The sequence below is a fragment of the Rhododendron vialii genome, chromosome 8a, assembly GCF_030253575.1.
Source record: "Rhododendron vialii isolate Sample 1 chromosome 8a, ASM3025357v1".
NCBI classification, from domain to species: domain Eukaryota; kingdom Viridiplantae; phylum Streptophyta; class Magnoliopsida; order Ericales; family Ericaceae; genus Rhododendron; species Rhododendron vialii.
In genome coordinates, this window is record NC_080564.1 from 5,358,981 (window position 1) to 5,382,879 (window position 23,899).

A 23,899-nucleotide genomic window follows, 5' to 3' on the forward strand; every position below is an offset into this window, starting at 1 on the left:
TTGAGTCCAACATAATTATTATTTTCTTCACATTTTCAACCAACATAACAAAGTCAAGAATTTCCGATACATTGAGTCCAACATAATTATTTTCTTCACATTTTCTACCAACAAAACAAAGTCAAGAATTTCCTTATTCCAATATTTCTCGACTTGTTTTTTTTATCTCGACTAGGAAATGCTATACAAGTCACCATACGCAAAATTTGATAAGAGGAGAAGGCTCGAAGGGATCTACTATCAGGCAAGAGGCCCCTCTAGTATATAACCGTACTGCGGTTACTCCATTATGCGCTTAACCAAATCCAGAATACGAAAATAGTCGTAAAAAAGTGCAGATTCTTTACCCTCCAGCCCGTCCCTACTGACTCGGTTGCTGCCAGCAAGGTTATTGCACGGGCTTCCACCAATAATAAGATCAAAGCCACCAAATGCATGAACAAGCGGCCCCAGCTCGTTGGCATTTAGCTGTTGCACATCAGCAAACTCGATAAGGTTTCCTTTCTGGTTGGTTTGGTCCCACCAACTCCTCACAATGTTTCTGTTAACTTCACATTTCTCAACTGATACGACATTCTTCAATGGGATGCCGAGCCGATGAAGGGCAACTTCTGCTCCACCAATTCCGGAGAAGAGAGAAAGAATGTTAACGCCTCCTGGGTACAGGTCCTTCAAGACGGAGAGGTGATATGCTACTGTGTCAACCTGGAAGAATGTATTGCGTAACACACCATCCAATTACGCTAATTTTATGCAAGAAAATGCTTCTTGAGAGGGAGAGAGAGAGTTGTTTTTTTCTCTTAGAGAGAGAGAGAGAGAGAGAGAGAGAGAGAGAGAGAGTTGGTTTTTTCTCTTTATCGACAAATCAAAGAAAACATACTACGGTTTCGTCATTCCTGTTCATATAGTACTTAATCTGATGGGACCTAATCCGATGGTATCTGAGAATCTCTACCTACGTTTTAGAAGTTAACAAAAAAATTTAATTATTTCCGCTCTATCTTGTACCTACTTATACGCGAATTCCATTTCCATTTTCCTAAGCGAACCGGGCCTTTTCTAGTAGTTTTTCCAGTGCCCGAGTTTCCTAACATAAGCATACAAAAAAAGGAAACTATCTTATTTCAATTTCCTTCCTTTCCCAAACATTTTAATGCAGCCTAATTTTAAACAGGTTGGTTCAGTTTACAAACGTATGCAAGGAAGAACAATTATAGAAAAGAAATACTGACCTGGAACGAGTTACCGAGTGATTTGTATCTGTCAGTCCTACTTATCCCACCTCCTCTTGTATGGTTCTTCGGGAACCCCAAAAGCATTTCCACTTCATCAGGCTCCAGGGGTGCAACCTTATTCTTTCCCACCCAAACCAAATTCCACTTCCTACACAGATCAAGTATATGCTTTTGCTTTTCCGGAGAAGGCTCACCATCCCCGCCTTCTAGCGCCTTGCGGATCTTTTCTGTCAAGCTTGCAGTTGCAACTGAAGTCTGCAAGCAATTCAACTTTGTTCTTGTATCCCACTTGGGCCACCACCTCTTTGTTAAAGGAAACACTTCATTTATGGTGTCTGGGGGAAGTGGAAGTAGAGGAAACCTATTGCAGATGGGGAGATTGTGGATGTAGCCTCTTTTCCTTGCGGCGGCACAGAAGTACTTGGAATCTACAAACTCTGGTTCAATATCGTATAAGAACCGTTTGATAGTGTCCCACACTCCTTTCGGAGTTTGTGCTACATTCTCATAATAGAAGTATGGTGGCCCTATGGCTGCCTCCGGCAGGCTTCTGGTGTTAAATATTAGGCCCTGTCCTCTTGGGACTCCATAGCCAACCATTGGTTTTGGAATACGAATGGTCTCATCATCACCGTTCATCTTCATTGTCTCATACCCCTTCTGTTTTTTACTTTCCCAAAATTCACTCTCAAAATATTTCCTCTTCTGTGTACCGCTGCCACTGGGTATATGCTCCAGCTTGGGCTGTGAAAATCAGGAGATGATCAATCTTGCGGAAATTTATAGAGTCTGAACAGCATCAATAAAAAAGCAAGGATCCTGATGCATTACTGGAAAATTAACTAGCACCCTAATACGTACAAGAGATGTAAAAAAATTGTTTCCCCAACCTAAAATGGGCTTAAATGAACACATTGTGTTTCACTGAAGGAAAAAAATTACAAAAGGAAACCTTAATCTCTTCAGGAGGGTCTTGTAGAGAGGCATATGATGTTGCCATCTGAGCGGCACATATAAAATCTGCCAATTCGTCGATTGAGGCATTCGGACCTGCATAATTAGAGAATGAATTATTGTACCAAATCAAATTAGTTAGGAAAAGCCATGGATGTATTGATAATTTTTGCAAAATTGTACAATTTAGATAACACAATTTCTTATGGCGACTTAAACCATCAAGGACCAACATAGTAAGAAAAGACATCAAAACACAAAAATTAATCTGGTCGGTTAATCATAAAACCTTCGGAAAATGCAAGAACTAAAAAGTCAACATGGGAAGTAAAGCAAGAAAAAAAAATTAGAAGGCAAAGAAGAAAGGAAACCGCAAAAAATTAAGTGTATGCAGAGACTGAAGGTTTTCAGGATGAACAAACATCACTACTACAATGGCATAACATCTGACAAAGCGAATTTCCGTTTGACCCAAAAAAAAAAAAAAACATCTGACAAAGCAACAGGTTACCAGAGCATGGAAGTAATATATGTAATCTACACACCGCATTTAGCCATTGCCATTGAAGCCTCTTCCACCGTATACCCCATATTTGTTAAGAATAACATTGTCTTCCCTGTATCCAACAAAGGATCTGTATTTTCCTGCCAAGAGAAACCAATTAAGAATGCCCAACTATACTATTCCTAAAACCCGGAAGGATTCCCAATTGAAATCCATAGGTGTTATGTCCTACACATGTTGAAGGGTAGAAAAGCAGCTACTTCTCAAAAACTGAAGAGATTATGCTCATCATAAACTAACAAGACTTTCTTATGCCTTCAGGAAAAATAACTACTAGAGTTCCAAAACAATCACAAGTGGCCAAACAGTTGCAGTTGTTGCAAAACCATTGCTGGATACAAGCAGCCCAATATTTGCAACAACAAAGTTCGTCATATCCTTCTATCAGGGCCAAAAAAACAATGAAAAGCGAAACGCTGCAGTATAAAGTAACACGCGAAATTACATTTCATGTCATTTGTATTTTGTTGTAACAACTAAGAATGATATTTTGCATTAAGATCAGAAGTAAAATCAGATGCTCTTTATTAGGTTTACCACCCTCCACTCTATCAAAACCAGTCATTACAGCCACATTGAATGGTGAGGACACAAGAGAGTATCCCTTGAATGTTCCCGCTTCCCGACAAGTTCATTCACAGCTAATGCAAAAACAGTTAAGGACTTAGCATTCATCCTTGATGTAAATGTCTTGTTATTGGCATTCATTATTTTCCGGAACATTCTACCCTATTCATGGCTGCATCACACATTTTATGTCAAGCTGATTCTCTCTAGGAACCCTGCTATACGCTTTTTCCACAAATAAAGATGTCAAAACAATATCATACTTGTAATTTCCAGTGATTTTCCCCTACCTATGCAGCGTCATGCTAACAATGAATGGTAATTCTCCTTCTTGATATTGTGTCTACCTGATTCCATCTCTTAAATGTTGCTGGCATGGAGTTCCTAATTGTATCCAACTCTCTCGGACCAGAAATTTTTTTTTCAACACGCATCCTTGTTAAAGTGCAGAAACCCTTCCCCTTGCCTATGTTTCACCACATATACGCATTGCATGTCAACGATTCAGTCCGGCCTTGTCCAATATTTAGGTTTGATGTATCTCCCACTTTTCACCCCATCGTACAGTGACGGATCCAGAAATTAGTATTAGGGTAAATTTAAAACTTACTTCAATGAAAACATTTCTGTGGACCAAAAGCTATGTCAAAGCTAGAAATTATGAACTAGAGTTACTAACACAACTAGTTATAATGAACCACCACTAGGTTTTAGGTGGTTGTCCTAGTCAATGGAGCCTAAGAATAACCTCATCCCAATTACTAAATCGTCAAAAATTAGCAATTTTGCTCCAATTGAAAACAATGTTGGCTTGCAATTTTTTCCCCCTAAAAGGTCACTTTCAAATTGCATTTATGGGCTCTATTAAAAGAGAAATGGATGAAACTATTGTAACTAATGTCAGAGATTGACTAAGTATAATGCAAATATCCTTTGATTTGGCCATTTCGAATTTTGGACAGTAGTCATAGTTTAGAGAGATCTACAAAGTGAGTGGTGGATATTTTTGCATTTGACATCTCATTAATACCACTCTAATGTTGAAACAAAGATGTAACAAAAAAAGAAACTAAGATGAGATAAAAGAGTGAGATACAAAAGGTATTGAAGTTATAAAAAGAGTGAAGTATGAAGGACCATTTCTAAGTCGAACTGAAAAAATTAAAACATAAAAGGTCTTGTTGTGACTCCGCCACTGATCATGGACCACCCTCGCATTTACGTCTTTCACAGCTAAGGCCCGACACAGATTGACTACTCGTTCGCGGATAAAATCTTTCCATGTCACTACCTTGTGCATATCCACCTTCTAGGGATCTGATCTATCTCCTTGTCTGTCACATCTATTCTTCTGGCTTGAGTACTCTTTGCTCCTCCCAGTACTCCTGAGCCTTCTCCTGATCCTTTGTTGGCCTTTCACATGCGGGGGAGTCACTCGGTGAATCCCTAACTAACGGTTACCATTTTATTACTACACCGAGGTTCCAATGCAGCCGGTTTTCTTTTGCTATTAGTTGGGAACTTGGGACGAAGGAGCGCCCTACTTTGCAACTTTCAAGTACAGAATGTCTAACAAAATAATTCTTAGGATCCATGACCTAATAGATTTGAATATGGTTTACGACGGTCACCAGTCCACAACCCTCCTCCTTTATCTGTGCTTGGCTTTGTAAGACATATAAGATGCTTGACATTACACCGGCCAAATTGAAAACACAGGTACTAAATGAACTTTTACTGGTAGTTAGATATTAGCAGACTGGTAGGTTAGTTGACTAAAGTGATTGATCAAGACAACAAATCAGACCAAGTACTCAATATAGTAGAAATCATCTACGACTATCTAATCGGAGAAATCATCTACCGCATTTCCAGAAAAACTATCTGAATCGGAGAAATCATCTACAAATGTCTCATCATATTCCGACGAACTGTGATCAAAATTGACAGGTTCCTGCAGTTGAGGAGAGTTTTCAAGAGCCTGCAAGAAATAGGAAAGGAAATAACTTAAGTATGCCGAAATGGAGACAATTTCCTTAAGCGAAAAAATACAATTCCAAAGAGGGAACATCAGTTTAGTTTAGGAAAGATGACAGTTTTAGGCAGGTCAAATAGTTCTGGGAGGCAATTTCAACTCTATTGAGTGGCTTATGATCAAAGCTATCAATGACTGGGTATGAAATCTGAGTGAGGCTTATAACGCTCGCTGTGAAGCAAATTTGTAGGACTAATTTTATATTTTGGAAGGGGGAGATCCAGTTCAACTCTATTTTCAAGACAATATTGGATGGAATCTGAGAATGAGGCATATAAAACTCACTGAGTATGTAAGCAAAGTTTCTAGGATTGATTCTGTATTTCCTTCGCCTGCATATTGCTGAAATATAAGCTGCTTTCAAGCTAAAAAATATCCTCCAAGAAGAAACAGTTCAGTTACCATTCTCCTCAGTAGCTTTCCGAACCATTTTCTCAGGAAACCCCATTCCTACAAAATGATCAATCAATTTGGAGTGGGAAGAACCTGTTGATGAGCTTGCCTGGATCAAATTTTTGAATATGTATGAGAACATAGTCATGAAGCAAGTAATATTAAAGGAAGAGAACTGGATGGGCAAAAACCAAAAGTGTAGGGTTTGCCACTCAGAGAGCAAGAATATTTGTGAATTAAGTGAAGTGTAAAGGAAAATGAAATCACACGCATGATAACGGAATTGGAAAAGAAAACACCAAGGCCGAGTTCTCAAAGAGAACCAATTGAGTCCCATGTCCTGCAATATAATTATAATTGCAATATATAGGCAAGTTATGGAGACTTGAAATTTGACTCTTTACTGGGAGAATTAACCAAAGCCGACAGGGTATTGCTAAAGGGAGATGTCTATTACTGCAGGAAATGCTGCACTAGTAAGGTAACAAAGCTTTGAACAATTCCACCGGAAAAGGCCGTTCCACCGGAAAAGGTGGCCTTCGTATCTTCTACATTACTGAGCAAATGAAAATGCATGATTTCTATGTGAAACAAGATCTTTTGAGCATCCTCTTGACATGTTCACTGAATAATGCTGCAAAGATGGTAGCAAAGTGCAAGTAACCTAGGAACTGGAATAGGGTAATACAACATGTTACGGGGTAATTGGTTTAAGGGTACATAATCTGAAATTAATGCTATAAATTCCATGCCAATTTGATGGTCCTCTTTTTGTGGAAATAAATCAATAAGTGTTCTGACTGAAATTGACCAAGTGCATTTGTCATTATTCAGTTTTCCCATTGCAGAGAAGTCATCCCTACTTTATGCCACCTATATGGTAGTCAATTATGGCTACATTTCCAATTGATAATCATACTAATTTAGAAGGGTCACTAGTGTTTTTGCTTCTAAAATTAACGTGAGAAAGATTTAAGATTATTTCAGAAAAGCAGAAGCCTCTTCTCAATATAGAGAATTGCGAAAATGCATCTACAAGATCCACCAGCATTGGCAAGCATCTGCCAATGCTAAATTTACCTCAAGCCAGCAAAGAACCATATTTAACTTTGTTCAGGTACGGGTAATATTATGTCCCCCTTCCTTTTTGACTGGTGCAAAAGACGATACAAGATAAATGCATGTTACATACAAGCAACCTTCACAACTGGTAACCAGGGAAATAAAACATCTGAAAACTTTTTTTAGCTTACTGTTCAGAATGTTTAGTTCAAGAATTTCAATTATCAGGCCCTGTGACTTGTTGTACATACAAGGAAATTCCGCTATCAAAATCTCCTGTGATATTCTTCTTGATATACTATAACAAGTGGAATATATTTCTCCAAAAACTTCAACAAATCTTGTGAGATAAACTACGCAACTTTAACCACATCAGTTTAAACGGTAATGATCAGTTACATAGACTATGATCACTTGTAAGTTTTTTGTTTAGACGTAAGCAATTCACCCGCCAGTCATGGGTCAACAAACTAGGTGCTGCAAAATAGGAACACTGCATGTTTGCTGTAAACCTCTTACATTTACCTCCGCAGAACCCACAATAGCTTCCCCACCAAGCTGTCTCAAACTTGAACACGAAGATACCGGAAAGTTCTGAATTTCTTGCTCATCGTCAGTATCCCAGTCAACATTGTCACTGTGCTCGCCCGAGGCATTCCCATCCTACAAAAATTGAAGCACCCCGAGAATGAAAAGAGGTATCATCAGAGATCATTTCTGATAATACGAGCAATCTTATCTGATTATGAACCAGCATAACAGTGATTACAAGAACTAAAGCTTTGGGCCTTTGTTTAACTCGTAGGTTCTGATTGTTGGAGCATAACCTTGATTTGGTATTTTAGCCCAGTAAAATAAAACCCAAGTCAAGTCCAATAAAGAAGCCCAAAATTAAAAATATTATGAAAGGAGAAATAATATCTAGTTTCCCGAAGTTATAGAAAATCTAGCTTCTCGAAAAGATCTAGAATATCTTGAGAAATTTCTAGATATTTTGTAAGTAAAAATCACGTGTAAATCTAGAAACTAACTAGATATTATCTTGTATGAAAATATCTAAAAGTATAAATAGGGATGGGTTCTAGTCATTTTGAACCAAGCCAAAAAGTTTGAGTTCAAATGCAATAGAAGTGCTTCCTTCCCCACTTCAAGTATTCTTCCCTCTACTGAAAATCCTTTCCAACATAAAACACCAAATAATACTCCTCTTCCAACATTGATATATTGTTGTGCAAAAGGAGAAGATCGAAGTTTGGGTTCCATGTATATAGATCTTGCAAGAAGAAGTACATACCATGTTATAGAAACCACTGGTTTGGACCAAACAGCTCCCAACCTGTGTTAAAAATGTATGAAGGACATAAAGGCATACAATAGCCAATACAGAAAATGTCACAAAAGCAGCGATGGCTCTCTTTGTGGGTTCGAATTGAGGGAGGGAAACCAAATTGTGCTTATGCTTCCTTTAACTAAATTGTTCACCATATTTTATCTCATGTACAATGATAACAATTTCAACAACACACCTGTTAGTTTAAAAGATATAAATTATGAAACCAACCCAAAGATTTTGCCAAAAAACTGTTTGCTGTTGCACAAGTTTTAGTCCCTCTCTTGAACCCCATAAACCTAGTTTCACCAAAAAAGAAATCTCAAGTGTCGAAGCCAGCTTACGTGTTAGTTTCACCAAATTAAACACACTAACCTCAAAAATATAAACAAGTAAATAACAATGAAAGAATTAGCACGCTAGCAGCTCTTTTTAGTACTATATCACGCTTATCAAAGCATCCACAAAATCAAATTTCACGATCAATAGTGGCAGAACAAATACGAGCCAAATTATAGCTTCAATCCATCTAAACAATGTCATATATACCATAATTATGCTATTCTATAATAGAAGACTAGTAATAAACAAACTAAATTCAACTGTTTCAATGAAATTCAGTTATGGAGAATCAACGTGATCTTGAATATGAAAATTCCACAAACTAAAGTAACATATACATACCAAATTATAGCTTCAATCTATCAAACGACAGCTGATATAGCTTAAATACGCTCTTGAAATCAAAAAATTGGTGATAAATGAACCAAATTCAGCCTTTTCAACTGAATTTCAATTCTAGAGAATCAATGTGATCTTCTAAACAAATCACATTCCACAACCTAAAGTAACAGAACAATTACAAGCCAAATTATAGCTTCAATCCATCAAAAAATGGCTAATATAGCACAACTACCCTCTTGAAATTTGCACCAGCTATAATTGGGCCTCGCTAGGGAACGGGTGGGATTGGTCACAGACTCACAGGATTAGTGATGTGCGAGTAAGGTGGCTCCGACACCTGAGTTACTTAAAAAAAACAACAAAACTACCCTCTTGATATAACAAAAAAAAACCTTAATAGACGAACCAAATTCAACTGTTTCAACGAAATCTCAATCAGTGATGATAGAAAAAAAAAAAAATCTCAATTGAAGAGAATCAACGCGTATCATCAAACAAATCACATTCCACAACCTACAGAAACAAAATAGATACACGCAGACGGATGTATATACATGAATTAAGGTCTTTGAATTCAAACAATTGGCAACAGACGAGCAAAATTCAACTGTTTCAACGGAAATCTCAGTTACAGAGAATCAATGCGAACCTGAGACCGACTCAGGCTATACTGATACTGAATTTCGCTCCGGCAGAAGCTTTCCTGCAACTGTAAAGAACAAGAATGGAAGGGGTTTCTGAGTATAGACAACACACAATTGTAAAACGCATGAAAAACGACGACAAAACGTGAAGAGCCGGAGAAGATTCACGTGTACGTACAGATTGGAGAGAGAGCTCAGAGAAGCCAGAGAGACAGAATCGTGAAGGAATCTTGACAATTTTTAAGAGAGAGAGAGAGAGAGAGTGAGAGAGAGAGGAGAGAGAGAGTGAGGGAGACAAGGTACCCGCCAGGGTGGAAAAATCAGTTACTCGCTTATCGTTGGAGTTAGTGATAATAAATACATTTGGGATTTTTTTATTTGCTAAGCATGCATTTGGTAATTCAATAATAGTAAAAGTAGTAGTATGGTAGTTAATAATTTCCATAATCAATTCCCAACACAATATTAAGTGATAATGGAAATAAAATTTTCTGTTTTTTATTTTAATAAGTGCAAGAAACTTAGGGTGTGTTCCATACTTATTTTCCTTAAACCCGTTCCATTAAGAGGTAAATTGTCGATGGGGCCACGCATGGGGGCAAACCCCATGTTTGCACCTCCTTCGTAAACAAGTTAATCTCTTTTAATTAGAGATTTTACTTAACATGATTTTCATTTAAATTTTCATTTTTTAAAATTTTTTTGCTAGGGTTTAACATTTTATCAAAAGAGATCTATGCTTGAGACCAAAGATAGTATTTATGGGTGTCTAGCTCGAAGCATATGACTTTTATAGTCGGTTGCAAATAACTCGGTAAAACCGAAATCGATTGAGAGGGAGCTATTTACTGAAGTGTGTAAGGCGGATTCAGGGAGCGTGCTGCACAGCTACGTGCTGTGCAGCGTGCTGCGCAGCCTCCGGAGCAGCCTTGCCGCATCGGCCCGACGATCGGAGACGTCCACTACGTAGAGCTCGTCGAGTACTACAAGTGTACCAAAAATCAACCCAATCAAATATCGTTAAGTGCCTCATCAGGACACATATAATTCGAAAGAATGGATTCAGTGGTTTTGATCCAGTGTTTCATATCCATTAGGATTCATTTTTTTCCAAATTATATGTATTCCGATGAAGTAGTTAACGATATTTTATTGGGTTGATTTTTAGTACACTTGTAGTACTCGACGAGCTCTACGTAGTGGACGTCTCCGATCGTCGGGCCGATGCGGCAAGGCTGCTCCGGAGGCTGCGCAGCACGCTGCACAGCACGTAGCTGTGCAGCACGCTCCCTGAATCCGTGTAAGGCCTATCGGTCTAAAATGGTGATTCGTAACTTTCGGAAGCCAACCCGTGTAGATTTGGAAATTTTCAACTATGATTTTCTAACTTTAACTAGAATTACGGATTTGCAAGCATTAAACAGAAGGCCCGGACCAAGGGTTCACACCACATATGGCGTATATAATTTAATAATCTCGCGAATTTACGCAATGAAGTCTCACATATAATACACCCTTAGGGTTGTCTTAGTGGTTTGTGCGGATGTCCAAATTTTGATAGTACTCCTCATGATCTTGGGTTCGATTACCCACATAGTGAATACTCTGAAGTAAATGAGGGAATGTGATTGCTTTGGATTGCACACACGGTTCCATTAAAGTGGCTAGGGCTGTTCTTTCGTTAAAAAAAAAAAAGGAGCGGGGGTGGAGGCCGGCCCGAAAATTAGGCTTAGATTGAAATCAACCCCGCACAATTATTTGCGTGCTCGAAATAGTCCTGAAATGATTATTATTTCGAATATGCTCCAATGAACTTCCTCACACGCATGCGCATGGCGCGTCTAAATATTAGAAAGTTATCCAATGCATATGGAGCATTGTCATATGGTGCACCACTAATGTAGGATTGGTTAATGTTAGAAACCTTTTACTTGTTTATTTATTTATTTGAGCAACAAGTTAATATGTGGCATGTGAGGAATGGTTGAAACAATACTTCAAGATATTTCAAGACCATTGAATAATTTCTTGTATTCATCAGGAGTGCTTTTTCCCCTCTTTTTTCCCTCCTGACTTTGACGTCTTACAAATAAAGAGACACGTGTAAACATATCCATCTATGTAAGTAGTAATTCATTCTTTAAATTTCAAATTATAATATCTTTTATCGTAGATATTCAATTTTTTTTTTAAATTACATTTTCAGAATCTATTCGGCAAAATTTACTTAACAAGATCCATATTGAATATGAAATTATGTAAAGATAAAAAAAAAAGGTTATTTGAAGTAGATAATATCATTTGACTCTGAGAACTATCTGTATGAGAAGTGCCTATGAGAACTATTTATCATAAGAACTGTCTCTATGAGAATTGTTTATGAGAACCGTCTCGTCTATAAGAACTGCTATAAGAACCGTCTCTATGAGAACTGTCTTGTCTATGAGAACTGCTTAATACACAATTCTCATAGAAAATACACAGTTCTCATGGACAATATACAGTTCTCATAGAAAATACACAACTCTCATAGAAAATACTCAATTTTCATAGACATTTCTCATAGAAAATTGACTATGAGAATTGGCTTGTCTTTGAGAACTGTCTTATTTATAAGAGCTGTCTATGAAAATTGGCTAATACACGATTTTCAAAGAAAATACACAGTTCTTATGGACAATATACAGTTCTTATAGAAAAATACACAGTTCTCATAGAAAATACATAGTTCTCATAGACAGTTCTCATAGAAATACACAATTCTCGTAGAAAATTGTCTATGAGAACTGTCTCTATGAGAAGTAAGCTATGTGAACTGAAAAATACGCAGTTCACATAATATCACTTGTAACACCCCATAACCGAATTCCATATAATCTCAAGAAAATAAGGTGTTACCATACTCTCATCAAACTATTCTAATACATCAAACTATTCTAATAAATAGCCCAATATTCGGCTTCTCCCACTCTTACCGAGCACCCCTATCCTCTTCCCAAAATTTTCCTATTCCTTTCCCAGCCCCTCTTTCACACATGTTCACCTCTCTTGTATACGCCTGTGCATGCATTCCAGTGGTGAGGACACCTAATCCTTTTTATACACTTTGTCCTATTAGCTTGTGTTTTTGTTTTGCTCTTTCTTTTATTTTCTTTGTGGTTTTTGTTTTACACTCTCTTTGGCCTTTAGCCCACGTACTGATGCAAATCCATGTATGGCTATAACCAACGTGAAAGATTAATATGTGTCCATTCTATGCAAATTTATAATTCCAACCATCCCATTTTCTTTCCTTCACAATAGATTTAAAGTGACTAGCACAAAAGAAAAACAAAATTATTCCCCTTAAGTTGGGATATTACATCACTACACACTAAAATAAACAGTTTACATAACCTCAATACACGCAGTTCAAAATAAACAGTTCACATAACCTCAATACAAGCAGTTCACATAGTTCATTATACCGTTCACATAATCGAAAATACACAGTTTACATAATCTCCAAAACACACAGTTTACATAAACCTAACACACATAATCTACATAACCCACCATACAATTCACGTAACTCGAATACACACTAAAATAGAAAATTAGATTCCTCGAGGAAACAATTGGATTCGACGACGAAGGGAGGTCACTGATATACTAGTACTTAAATAACGGGGGAATAAAGAAACAGTGCAGTAACGACTCCCAAATGGATCAATTGAAATCAAACCCCATCAAATTCATGTCCACTAACTCCAATCACCTTCTTAGAAAGAGCCGCCACGACTGCCCTTCCCTTATTCACAGCTCCACCGGCTACACTTGGTCTCAGACCCGCCGCCGTTGCCTCCAACTCGCATCCTCTAATGCTGCCGTGTGTGGCGTTGAGAGGGGCCCCTCGGAGAAGATTCAGCATCATCAGACTTCTTTGACTCGTTCATCGTTCAATGGGAGGGAGCCAAACTATGAAAATGAATAATCTTAATTATAATGAAATCGTAATCAATTACAATCAAAATAAAATCAAGACCACCATATATTATCGTAATCATATCAGCACATGATTATGATATTATATAATTATTATATTCTAACAAATGCTTCGATGTTGCCGCTACCGCAGGCGTAGGTTTCGATTCGATTTGCTTATCATTAGACAACTGACCTTTTACAAGCTGAGGTTCTTGGATTTTTGTGTTTGATGAGAGAGAGAGAGAGAGCGTATGCGCGCTTGGTCATCGACGTTATTGATGATGACCGAGCTCCTAAGACAATCAGAGCAGTTGGTGGTTTTCCGGTGAATGGAATTGCAGATCTTGTTAGCTACGATAATGCCCACTGTGAACTGCAAAGCGGATAGAGATAAGCGGAGGAGAGAGAGTGTGTGTGCGCGGGTATGGTTGCAGAGAGAGGAAGGGAGGAGAGAGAATAGATTTTCTTCGTCTGGGTTGGACCCAGGGCCGGCCCAAGGTATTTGGGTGCCCAAGGCCTATTCTAAGAATGGTGTCTTAAACGCTTGACAATTTTTACGGAAAAAAAAAAAACAGTCAAAGAATGCCAAAACTATAGTATTAAATTCACTTTGCCAATTGAGCATTTCCTCTGTCGATGTGGGACAAACAAGTTGCAAAACAAAGCCTCCCACCTATAATCCCACATTGCTAGTTAAAGGAAACAATGGAGACAAATAATCTTTTATAAGTATAAAGTTCTACTGCTTCAGTATCAATGCTCAAGAGACTGGGCCTTGCTTTTAAAACTTGGACTGAGCATTTTCTAAAAAGAGTCTTACCCAACCCAAATACTAAAAAAAATTGGGGTGCCCCAAAAATTGGGGATGCCCAAGGCCCGGGCCTTGTGAGCTTTGTGTCTGGGCCGGCTGTGGTTGGACCGGGCAAAAAAGTCATTATTCAACATAACCAAGCCTATCTAGGTTCGGAAATAATATTCAGGATTGAGATCAAAACAAACATAAAAAGAAGGACCGGCCTCTAATTTTTTTTAAAAAAAAAAAGTCTCACATATAATTTGTGTGCTTAACCGGAAAATTACACTGAATGCAACCCGATATCAAAGGAGTTATGGGCCTGTTGGCTAACAACAAAGCGTAAGCCAGACGAAGACTTCTAGTCCAATTTCATCCCTGTCCCGATTTGGGCCTAATGGATTATGGGCTTAAACAGAGCTTTACATAATTGGTGCCCGTCCATTTTTCTACTACATAGTACATCACCTAAGACTTTTGTTACAGAGCATTTACTACGTTTATTTGACTATACAACTCTCTTATGCATGGGGTCAAGACGAATTTAAAAAATTAAAAATATTTACTACCAAAAGTTAAAAAAAACTACTCCTATCATTGACGAAAACAATAATTTATTATTTAAAAAACATAAGTTTATTTAGTCCGAACTCTTCCTAACTAGTATCCCAAGGAGATTACAATGGTGTAATCAATTAATCAAATTATTTATGTAGTGAAAGAAGATCAAATTAGCATTTATTTACTCCCTCTGTCCCATAATGTTTGGCACTTTTACTATTCCAGCCTTATGAAAAAATTAACAATATTTATTAATCCATAATATTTTTTTATAAGCAATATGGATCTTGTTTGATAGAGTTTAATTTGTTCTATTATGCAAAATTCAAAAAATTGCCTAAAACATTATGGATTGAAAGATATATGCAATTTAAAAATGACACGCATTCTTGAAAATGCCAAACATTATGGGCATTCAGAGCTTGTAACTTTTTTTTTTCTTCGATGGTCAAGGTCTCAGTTATCTGACGCACATCTCGACTAATTCTTTTCCCGATTTAGTCAAAGGCATATGCCATTCACGCCGAGATTAGAGAATTCACACGAAATTACTTTCATACGACCTAACTCCAAGAATAGAATGAGTTATGTGAAGAGCAAACCCACCAACCAACTCGACTAATCTCTTGGCGCTCTTTGGAAAATGAGATCTCGTAATCCGTGGAAATTGACCCACGCAAATCCCAAACCACAATTCCTGAAGGAATCATGGTAAATAGCCCCCACCATTTATAGATTGAAGACTTGACCGGCGAGCGTAAAGATGAGGGGAAAAAAGACTCAGATTGTTGGCTACCCCACAAAATGCAAATATAAGTTATATAACGGCGGCACTGATTTAGCGTCATTCGAATTTTTTTTTGTATATGGAAAGACTATACTAGTATAACCTAGATATAAGAAAAAGAGAACGAAAATTACCCCGAACCGCCCCATATGCATGGGGCCGTTAAGACGAATTCAAAAAGTTCAAATATTTATAAAAGTTAAAAAAAAAAAGTTGACAGCAAAAATAATTTTGATCTATTTTTTTTTTGTTCATTTAGCCCAAACTCCTCCTAACTACTGTAGTATACAAAATCAAGTACTTGGTTAATAATTAACGAATCCGACGACTATCCAATCGAGTGTTGCTACAGGTACCGAAATTGGGGGACCGAAATCGGACCGACGGCCGCCGGCGGGCCGTCTCCGGCCACCGGACGGCCGATCCGAGCCGTCCAAAAATTCTAAAAAAAAAAACCGAGGGGGCCTACGTGGGAATCAACGTCATCCGAGGTGTGTAGGGTGCTTGATCGGAGCACCCCTTTTCGTGTGTATATGTGTATATGTGTATATACACACGAAAAGGGGTGCTCCGATCAAGCACCCTACACACCTCGGATGACGTTGATTCCCGCGTGGGCCCCCTCGGTTTTTTTTTTTAGAATTTTTGGACGGCTCGGATCGGCCGTCCGGTGGCCGGAGACGGCCCGCCGGCGGCCGTCGGTCCGATTTCGGTCCCCCAATTTCGGTACCTGTAGCATTTTTGTATCCAATCAACGGTATTGTTTTTCTTGTGATAAAACCTTATTGATGAATTTGAAACCCCAAGTTCAACGAATCCGGATTCGTCCAGGTCTGAAATTCTATCGTTTTTTTCATACCTCAAACAGTCAAACTTGTGTACAACGACACTGGAACGAAATGTATTTTACTGGGGTTGTTAATTTTTTCGAAAATGTCCATGACAACTTTATATGAAAGTGTTCATGAAACGGAATAAAAGTGTCCAATGTGTAGTGGGCCGAACATTGTGGCTCGGACCACCAAGACCGGTCAAACCATTGACGGGCTTTTAGGCTCATCACGGGGCTAGGCCGGAATAGTTATGCGCTGACGATCAGGGGTCATTTCCTCATGTCCACCGTAGAGCTCGACTAGCCGTTGTACTCTCGGGTTCGGCTATAGCCGCGATCGGGCGAAGGATGCTCTGTGTTCCACATTCTCCAGAACTCGCGTCGTTCGCCCAGAGCTGAGCTCTTAGGATCGGCCATGCTCTGGTGGGCCAGCATGTCCACGTGAGAAGTACCTACCTTGTCCCAAGGTGACGAGTGTGACGTCACACCAGACAATTCCGCCAAAGGATAATGATGAGCGCACATAAGGGTGCCAACTCATACCAAAAACAGTTATCGGACTTTATCTGTGATGTCGAATGTGACGTCAGTAGACGCGTGCAAGGCAAATAGATGTACTTGGAAAGCAAGTAAAGGGAACTCTATAAATACTAAAGGATGAAGCCCTAAAGAGGTACAAGCTATCTTTCCCGTTCAAACCCTAGTCCTTGGCTTTCTTCTCTGCCCTTTCTCATCCTCAAGCTGGAAGACCATACCGGAGCTCCTCCAATTTGGTCTTTTAGTCGTGCTTCTTGGTGTAGGTAATTAGGTTCAAGGGATCGGGGCTAAATCCATTCGAACCAGAAGCTCAGGAGAGGTGAACCAGATATTTCAAAACCCCACACCATGAATCTGAATCGTTTATTTCTGTTTCACGGACGACACTTTCCTTTGTCATGTTTCCTAACATACATCCCTCTATTTTTGTTTTTGTTTTTTGAAGGAAGAAGACAATCCCCAAAGCCATGGCATGACATATGGAACAAACTGAGATGAATAAACGGCTCCTCTTCTATGAACCAATGAATTATTAAAAAGACATTTCTCATGGTATTTAGCTTTTATATCAGTAATAAAACAAACCACGATTAATTCCAGTCTAGTTTAGGTAATTGGTTGGATCATATTCATCATATGAATTGTCATTCTTCTCTCTCATTTTATTTCTTCTACTCAAAAGATTTTGCCTGCCCTACCATATATCTAGCCGCATTTATGGGCTTTTTTCAGGTGAATATTTCCACATGCACCATCGTGTCAAGTTTGAAAAACAGGATTTGGCTTTGCACCTGATCGAAAATCATCACATGCATGTTCTCTAACCCCAATAGCGGACCGAAGACAAGACTTTCGGAAATTAATACCAACGCAAAATCAATCAGAAAGCTAGATTTTTCGGCTTTGTTCAAAAAAATTTACATTTGGACCATAATTTTTTTATTTTTCGATTTCTCTTGTCGAGTCGAACTAATAATCCACAATAAATTATAGTGAAACTAACAAATTAAGAAAAAAAACCAATTAAATTATTTAGCCAAAAGGCCCCTAAGTATTTAAGTGTGCTATAATAACACTCCTTATATCACATCTGAACATTACCGTGCACGTACGATTAAAATATTCGTGAAATCTCGATGAGATTCACATGTCATTACCTGATGTAGCCCTCGTATTTTTCATGAACAAGTCACCCGGATTTGAAGGGACCTAGATATTGGAAGGGAGAAACTTTGTCACGGAATAAGTTATTCACAGTCCCGCGCAATTTCGTCCGTCCATTCATGTAATTAATAATTGAGATTGTTTTTCAATTTTGACCGATTAAAATTGCTTTTCAATTCGGACCATCCAAAATACTTTTGGACAGTCATAATTGGACTCCGTAATTACTTATTTACAAAACCCTCTGTAAATAAATTTTTCTCATATACAATTCCTTATCATATAGGTATGTCTTCATTTTCTTGAAAACTCTATACATCTGAATATAATTAATAGGAAAACGCACACATCTCATATTTAGATGAAACAAATATCTAATCACTAATAGGGCTCTCGTCGTGTTCGGTTTGTTAAAAACTTTATTTCAGATTTACTAGTTACATAAATAAGCAAAAGTTATATAGCATCCATTTCGAAGCTTTTTAGTTTTCAAGCTATTCATTTTCGACTGATATTACGTACACACAAGAATATTTAAGAGTGAAACAAACGCCACTAATCATTAAAGGGCAGTCTTCGTGCTATAATATTAATCAACTAGGGTTTGCGCTGAACACAATTAAAATGAATTACGAAACTGTTGACTACCCCAGCCTACGAAGTTGATTTATACTCTTTGTAGTGTGGCCGGATATGAAACAGGATTAGACTTTTATTTCTCATAATTAGTGCATTTCTTAGGTAACAGAATTTCTTTGATATGTTTAGTATTCTCCCATATCAAAAAAATGTGTAAAATTTAAATGGAATGTAGAATAAAAGGTGGAGATTTATGTAGATGGAATAAAATTGGACCGTTGGATTTATGTAAGACATAAGATTAAAAATTGAGCTCCGATTAACTCGATCTTTACCAAAAGAATTCCAGATTTCGGCCCTGAAAACAACATTCTCAACACCTTCAACTAACTTGTACGCATACGATAAATATCCTGTCAATGCCAAAATATCCAAGTGAACGAGATCTCGAAAGGAGCCGTAGGGATTAGTCTCGTACGTACGTGCACAAGGAATTATGTAGGGTCTCTCTGCTCCTTCGAGGAAAAGGATGTGTTACGTACAACATTGGTATAAGTACGAGTATATTGCAAGAGTCCGTCTTGACACTTGTCAAGGTTTCTAATGGATTGCTTGCATGCATACGAAATGGAAATAGTTAAACAGAACTACAGAAGCAGCCAAACTGAAAACAATCGAACTATATGGCTCGTGTATGCACAGTACTCTACAAGCATATATATATATATATATATATATATATATATATATATATATATATATATATAGAGTTAGGTTCCAGTGAGGGATCCCTCATTTTATTAAAATGAGGGACTCCCCTTCCCGATTGAATTTCGATGATCCGAGCCGTTCAAAGTGATCAAAACGTGATTTTAAGGGTCCCCGTGAGAAATCAGCAAAAAAAATGACCGGGAAGGGCTTCATCCGAGCAATTTTCATTGAATGGTTAAAAAAACTGCTCGGATGACACCCTTTCCGGTCATTTTTTTTGCTGATTTCTCGTGAGGACCCTTAAAATTACGTTTTGCACACATTGAACGGTTCGGATTTTCAAAATTTAATCGGAAAATGAAAGTCCCTCATTTTAACAAAATGATGGATCCCTCACTTGAAAATTCCTCTATATGTATATACACACACATTCTGCTTATTTTTGTTAAAATTTGTAAAATACAAACGCGTAATAAATTAAAAAAACAAGTTCACAAGAGAATAAACCATTTATGTGGTTGATCACCTGATCATATGGATTACGTCAACAGTCGCTACAACTTTACCGAGATGAATTAGGAAAATGATTTAATGCACTATAGGCGTGTTATCCTAAAATGTATTGCTGGGGTTACAAGTTTAAGAAAGAACAAGATTCGCCTCACATTCGAAATGCGTGTAAGATGGCTCGGAATACCCCGTATTATAAAAAAGAAAAGAAAAAAGGAAGCTTCACGTGATATCAAACTTCATAGTGCATTTCAACTTCCACCTCTATATATAGACCATGAATATCCTCTCCTCAATCACCTCTCTCTCTCATAAAAAGATGAATCCAGCATTTATGATTTTCAGTGCTTTCCTTGTCTGGTTTTTGAACTATGAAACTTGCATTGCTGGAGAAGGGAAAGCCAAAAACCAATCCATCCTTTCTTTAAGCCAAGGGCGTAGTCATGGCGGTAGCCACCGCAAAGGCGGCCGGGTTTGGAGGTTGATGAAAGAGAGTGACACCGCACAAGCAGAGCCGACGACGATGGAGCAACAAAATGGTGGCAAGTCGGCCACCTTTAATGTGTTGGACCATGGGGCCAGAGGTGATGGTAAAACAGATGATTCAAAGGTGACAAATACAATTTCTTACTATCAGAAATGGGGGAAATGGTTTGCTCTGAAAAATGACAACTTGTTAGCTTCTTTCAAAAGAAATATTTGCACAACACTTCTCAGAACTGTTTTCTGGAAGACAAAATCATGCCAAATTGATTTTCCGGCTAAATAGTGTCCAAAATTTTGAAGGAATCATTTTGGTATCTTTCCAACTTGTTCTTCTCAATTCGATTTTTACTTTCTTTCTAATAAAACTACTCAGTTTAGTTTCTGTATTACCGGAAAAGTAAATAGACAAGAAGCTAATTAAAGATGATACCTGCCTTTATGTGAGTGCTTTTTTTCTCCAAATAAAAGCTCACATGGGTAATAACAGATATCAGAATGCATGGCAGGCGTTTGAAGCTGCCTGGGCGGATGCTTGTAAAGTGGTGGCATCAACGGTGGTGGTGCCGTCAGGGCATGTGTTCCTACTCAACCCCATCTCTTTCTCAGGCACTAACTGCGAACCGAACATTGTTTTTCAGGTGTCTATTAATTGGAAATTATATTGAACATAGTATGTGCTCTAGCGGTTTGATAAGTCATCTAGCTCTTCAAACTTCAAAGATTTATACCTGAGGTTAATTTGTCTGCAGCTGGATGGTAAGATTATTGCTCCAACAAGCTCTGCAGCCTGGGGATCTGGTCTCCTGCAATGGCTTGAATTCACGAAGCTCAACGGGATTACCATCAGAGGTAGTGGTACCATCGACGGCCAAGGTTCAGTATGGTGGAATGAATCACCCGTGGACAATCCCACAAACGATTTAGAATCATCTGCATCTTCAGCAAAAGAATCAAACTATAGCAGCTCACAGGAGGTAAACTACCCAAACTTTGTTCAGACTTAAGACGGAGTTCGAACCTGAAATAATGGGTGAAAAGCACAACTGATCAATAGAAGTTGTTTAACCCAAGTCCAACTAGTTTATACCTGTTTGGGTCATGACTTTTGCCCTCGATCATAAAAATGTTCTAGACTTCTTCAGTTCAAATAGGATTGAGTTGAAATTCGTATCATGAAAAGTCAATCAGAATACGAATAAATGCTTATGACTAACCCAAAGGAGTTGAAATTTTTATTAAGATACGACACAAAAATGAAACCCCATAAAAAGCTTGCCAGGCCAACGGTTTTTCTAGAACTAAGCAGCCATTGCCACATAAGAACTGGCACAGTGAACTAACGGTGCCTTCTGATTGCTCCAACGCCTGGCAGGTGAGTATTGAGGCCGCTGGAAAGATGCCAAGCACCAGACCAACAGTAAGTACCACTTACTACACCTATTATAACAGTTGTTCTTCTTTTAATTCTATCATGTTCGTTCGTCTGACATAATCGTATTAACCTATTGACATCTGCATTAAGTATTACGACACTGAAATTTGCTTGTGGTTGTGCAGGCACTCAGATTCTATGGTAGTTCACATGTTACAGTGACCGGAATAACAATCCAAAGCAGCCCAAAAACTCACCTCAAATTCGATGCTTGCACGGCTGTTCAGGTTTTTGATGTGCGTGTTTCATCCCCCGGTGACAGTTCTAATACAGATGGAATCCACCTGCAGAATTCTAAAGATGTTGTCATCTACAGCACTACTATTGCTTGTGGTAATTCTACAAATGCAATATATGGGTGTTTATCTTTTCCATGTCACAGTATAGAACACAGCGGCAAACATTTCTAGGAAGCAGGGCAAATCTCCCCGATAACAAGAAAGTTCTGTTTTCCATTTGTGTAACTACAGGAGATGACTGTGTCTCCATCCAGACCGGATGCTCAGGTGTATACATACACAATGTGAATTGCGGACCTGGACATGGAATCAGCATTGGAGGGCTAGGAAGAGACAACACCAAAGCTTGTGTCTCAAACATTACTGTGAGAGACACCGCAATTCATGACACGTTAACAGGTGTAAGGATAAAGACATGGCAGGTACATAAACTACCCCTCGTCCTTCTTCTCCAGTCATAAGAAACAGAAATATCTACGTAAATTACTGCATATAAATCTGCAAATCACCCCAGAAATTTGGGCATGGGCTTAGTCTCCCTTGAGAGCTTACTCAAAAACCTTTGATATTCTTTCTTCTGGATATAACCATTGACAAAAATTCATTTGGGCGCTACTGTAGGGCGGTTCAGGCTCTGTGCAAGGAATCATGTTCTCCAATATTCAAGTTTCTGAAGTTAAAATTCCAATCATGATAGATCAATTTTACTGTGAAGGGAGCAAGTGCCAAAACAAAACATCAGCAGTGGCTGTCTCAGGCATATCATACCAAAATATAAAAGGGACTTACACTGTAAAACCCGTACATTTTGCATGCAGCGACAACTTGCCATGCACAGGCGTAACCTTAAACACTATAGAGCTCAAAGCACTTCAATCAGAAAGCAACAAATTGAGTGGACCATTCTGTTGGCAGACATATGGAGAGTTAAAAACCGTCACGACCCCTCCAATTGACTGTTTGAAGATGGGCAAGCCAAAAAGTAATCAAATTCAGTCTAATGTGGACTCATGTTGAACTTAGATAAAGGTAATTTAGCACATATGTGTATGAGATGACAGGTTTTATGGGGCACAATATTATGCCGTATAGGTGTGCCACAAGTCTTTATAGGAGTTATGCTTCTTCCTTGCTAAAGGTAGAGAGGTTCCTAGGACATTGAGGATGCAGGACTTCCCCTTATCTAGAGCATATTTTAAGCAAGAGTTTTATACTGTCCAGTCATCGGACATGTAATGCAGCCGCAGGTAAGCTATTTAGATGACCTATTTGTTTTCGAATAAATAGTTTGAAGATATGGAGCTACATCCAAGGTTCTAATACCTAGAAACTATGCTAAAAACTGTTAACCTGAAAAGTGTGAAACAATGCTAATGCAAGTACGACAAAGGCTAGTTAAAGTACCCATACCATTGCATTTTTTGAACTTGATCTGTATTCCTGGTCTGCCCGTACCTGCATCAAATAAATTGAGCATCGGGCTTTACATACTAAATGATCACACAAAATTGAGTGCAATAATGAAGCCAAAGCGGACACAGTCAAGCAGAAGAGAGGGAATGGTCCTTGAGAATGAAACCTGAAGGCTGAAGCATCAGCTGAAGCCCAGATCGAACTCATGATTTTTCCTAAAGCTGTAGCGACCTTGCTACTTGTCTAGAGCTATCTTCTCGGACCAGATTTTCAATAGTTTCTTCTATTTATTGCCCAAAACTTGTCGACAGTACCTTGAGCAAGAACCGATCAAACAATTCTTCCTAGTTCATTGCAAAGCCGATACATAATCACGACAATGACCAAGATGTTTGCAAATAAGTACCAACAATGGTAGAT

The 23,899-nt window shown here is 38.3% G+C and overlaps 2 protein-coding genes and 2 long non-coding RNA genes across 7 annotated transcripts; 1 reads left to right on the plus strand and 3 right to left on the minus strand.

The window, feature by feature from the left end:
• LOC131298863 (DNA (cytosine-5)-methyltransferase DRM2) lies at window positions 1–9,920 on the minus strand. Of its 4 annotated transcripts, none has more exons than XM_058324366.1 (11): window positions 9,648–9,920; window positions 9,475–9,534; window positions 8,106–8,147; window positions 7,337–7,474; window positions 5,759–5,858; window positions 5,642–5,688; window positions 5,186–5,302; window positions 2,735–2,834; window positions 2,188–2,285; window positions 1,233–1,979; window positions 1–705 (listed from the first exon to the last, which is right to left on the minus strand). In XM_058324366.1, the coding sequence occupies exons 1-11, from the start codon at window positions 9,912–9,914 to the stop codon at window positions 280–282; spliced, it is 2,142 nt and encodes a 713-aa protein (XP_058180349.1). In that variant the 5' UTR covers window positions 9,915–9,920; the 3' UTR covers window positions 1–279. The 4 variants fall into 4 exon arrangements, with proteins under 4 accessions (XP_058180349.1, XP_058180348.1, XP_058180351.1 ...); XM_058324365.1 differs by having other exon boundaries at window positions 7,331–7,474; XM_058324368.1 differs by lacking the exon at window positions 8,106–8,147.
• Window positions 9,921–20,219: 10,299 nt separating this feature from the next.
• LOC131298864 (polygalacturonase At1g48100) lies at window positions 20,220–23,424 on the plus strand. Its single transcript, XM_058324369.1, has 7 exons — window positions 20,220–20,519; window positions 20,902–21,033; window positions 21,145–21,369; window positions 21,768–21,812; window positions 21,953–22,160; window positions 22,298–22,488; window positions 22,688–23,424. The coding sequence occupies exons 1-7, from the start codon at window positions 20,229–20,231 to the stop codon at window positions 23,081–23,083; spliced, it is 1,488 nt and encodes a 495-aa protein (XP_058180352.1). The 5' UTR covers window positions 20,220–20,228; the 3' UTR covers window positions 23,084–23,424.
• On the minus strand, window positions 20,763–22,217 carry LOC131298869 (uncharacterized). Its single transcript, XR_009190564.1, has 3 exons — window positions 22,025–22,217; window positions 21,124–21,413; window positions 20,763–21,008 (listed from the first exon to the last, which is right to left on the minus strand). It is a non-coding gene; the product is annotated as an uncharacterized LOC131298869 (long non-coding RNA).
• On the minus strand, window positions 22,893–23,899 carry LOC131298868 (uncharacterized). The gene is made up of 3 exons (XR_009190563.1): window positions 23,646–23,899; window positions 23,477–23,521; window positions 22,893–23,022 (listed from the first exon to the last, which is right to left on the minus strand). It is a non-coding gene; the product is annotated as an uncharacterized LOC131298868 (long non-coding RNA).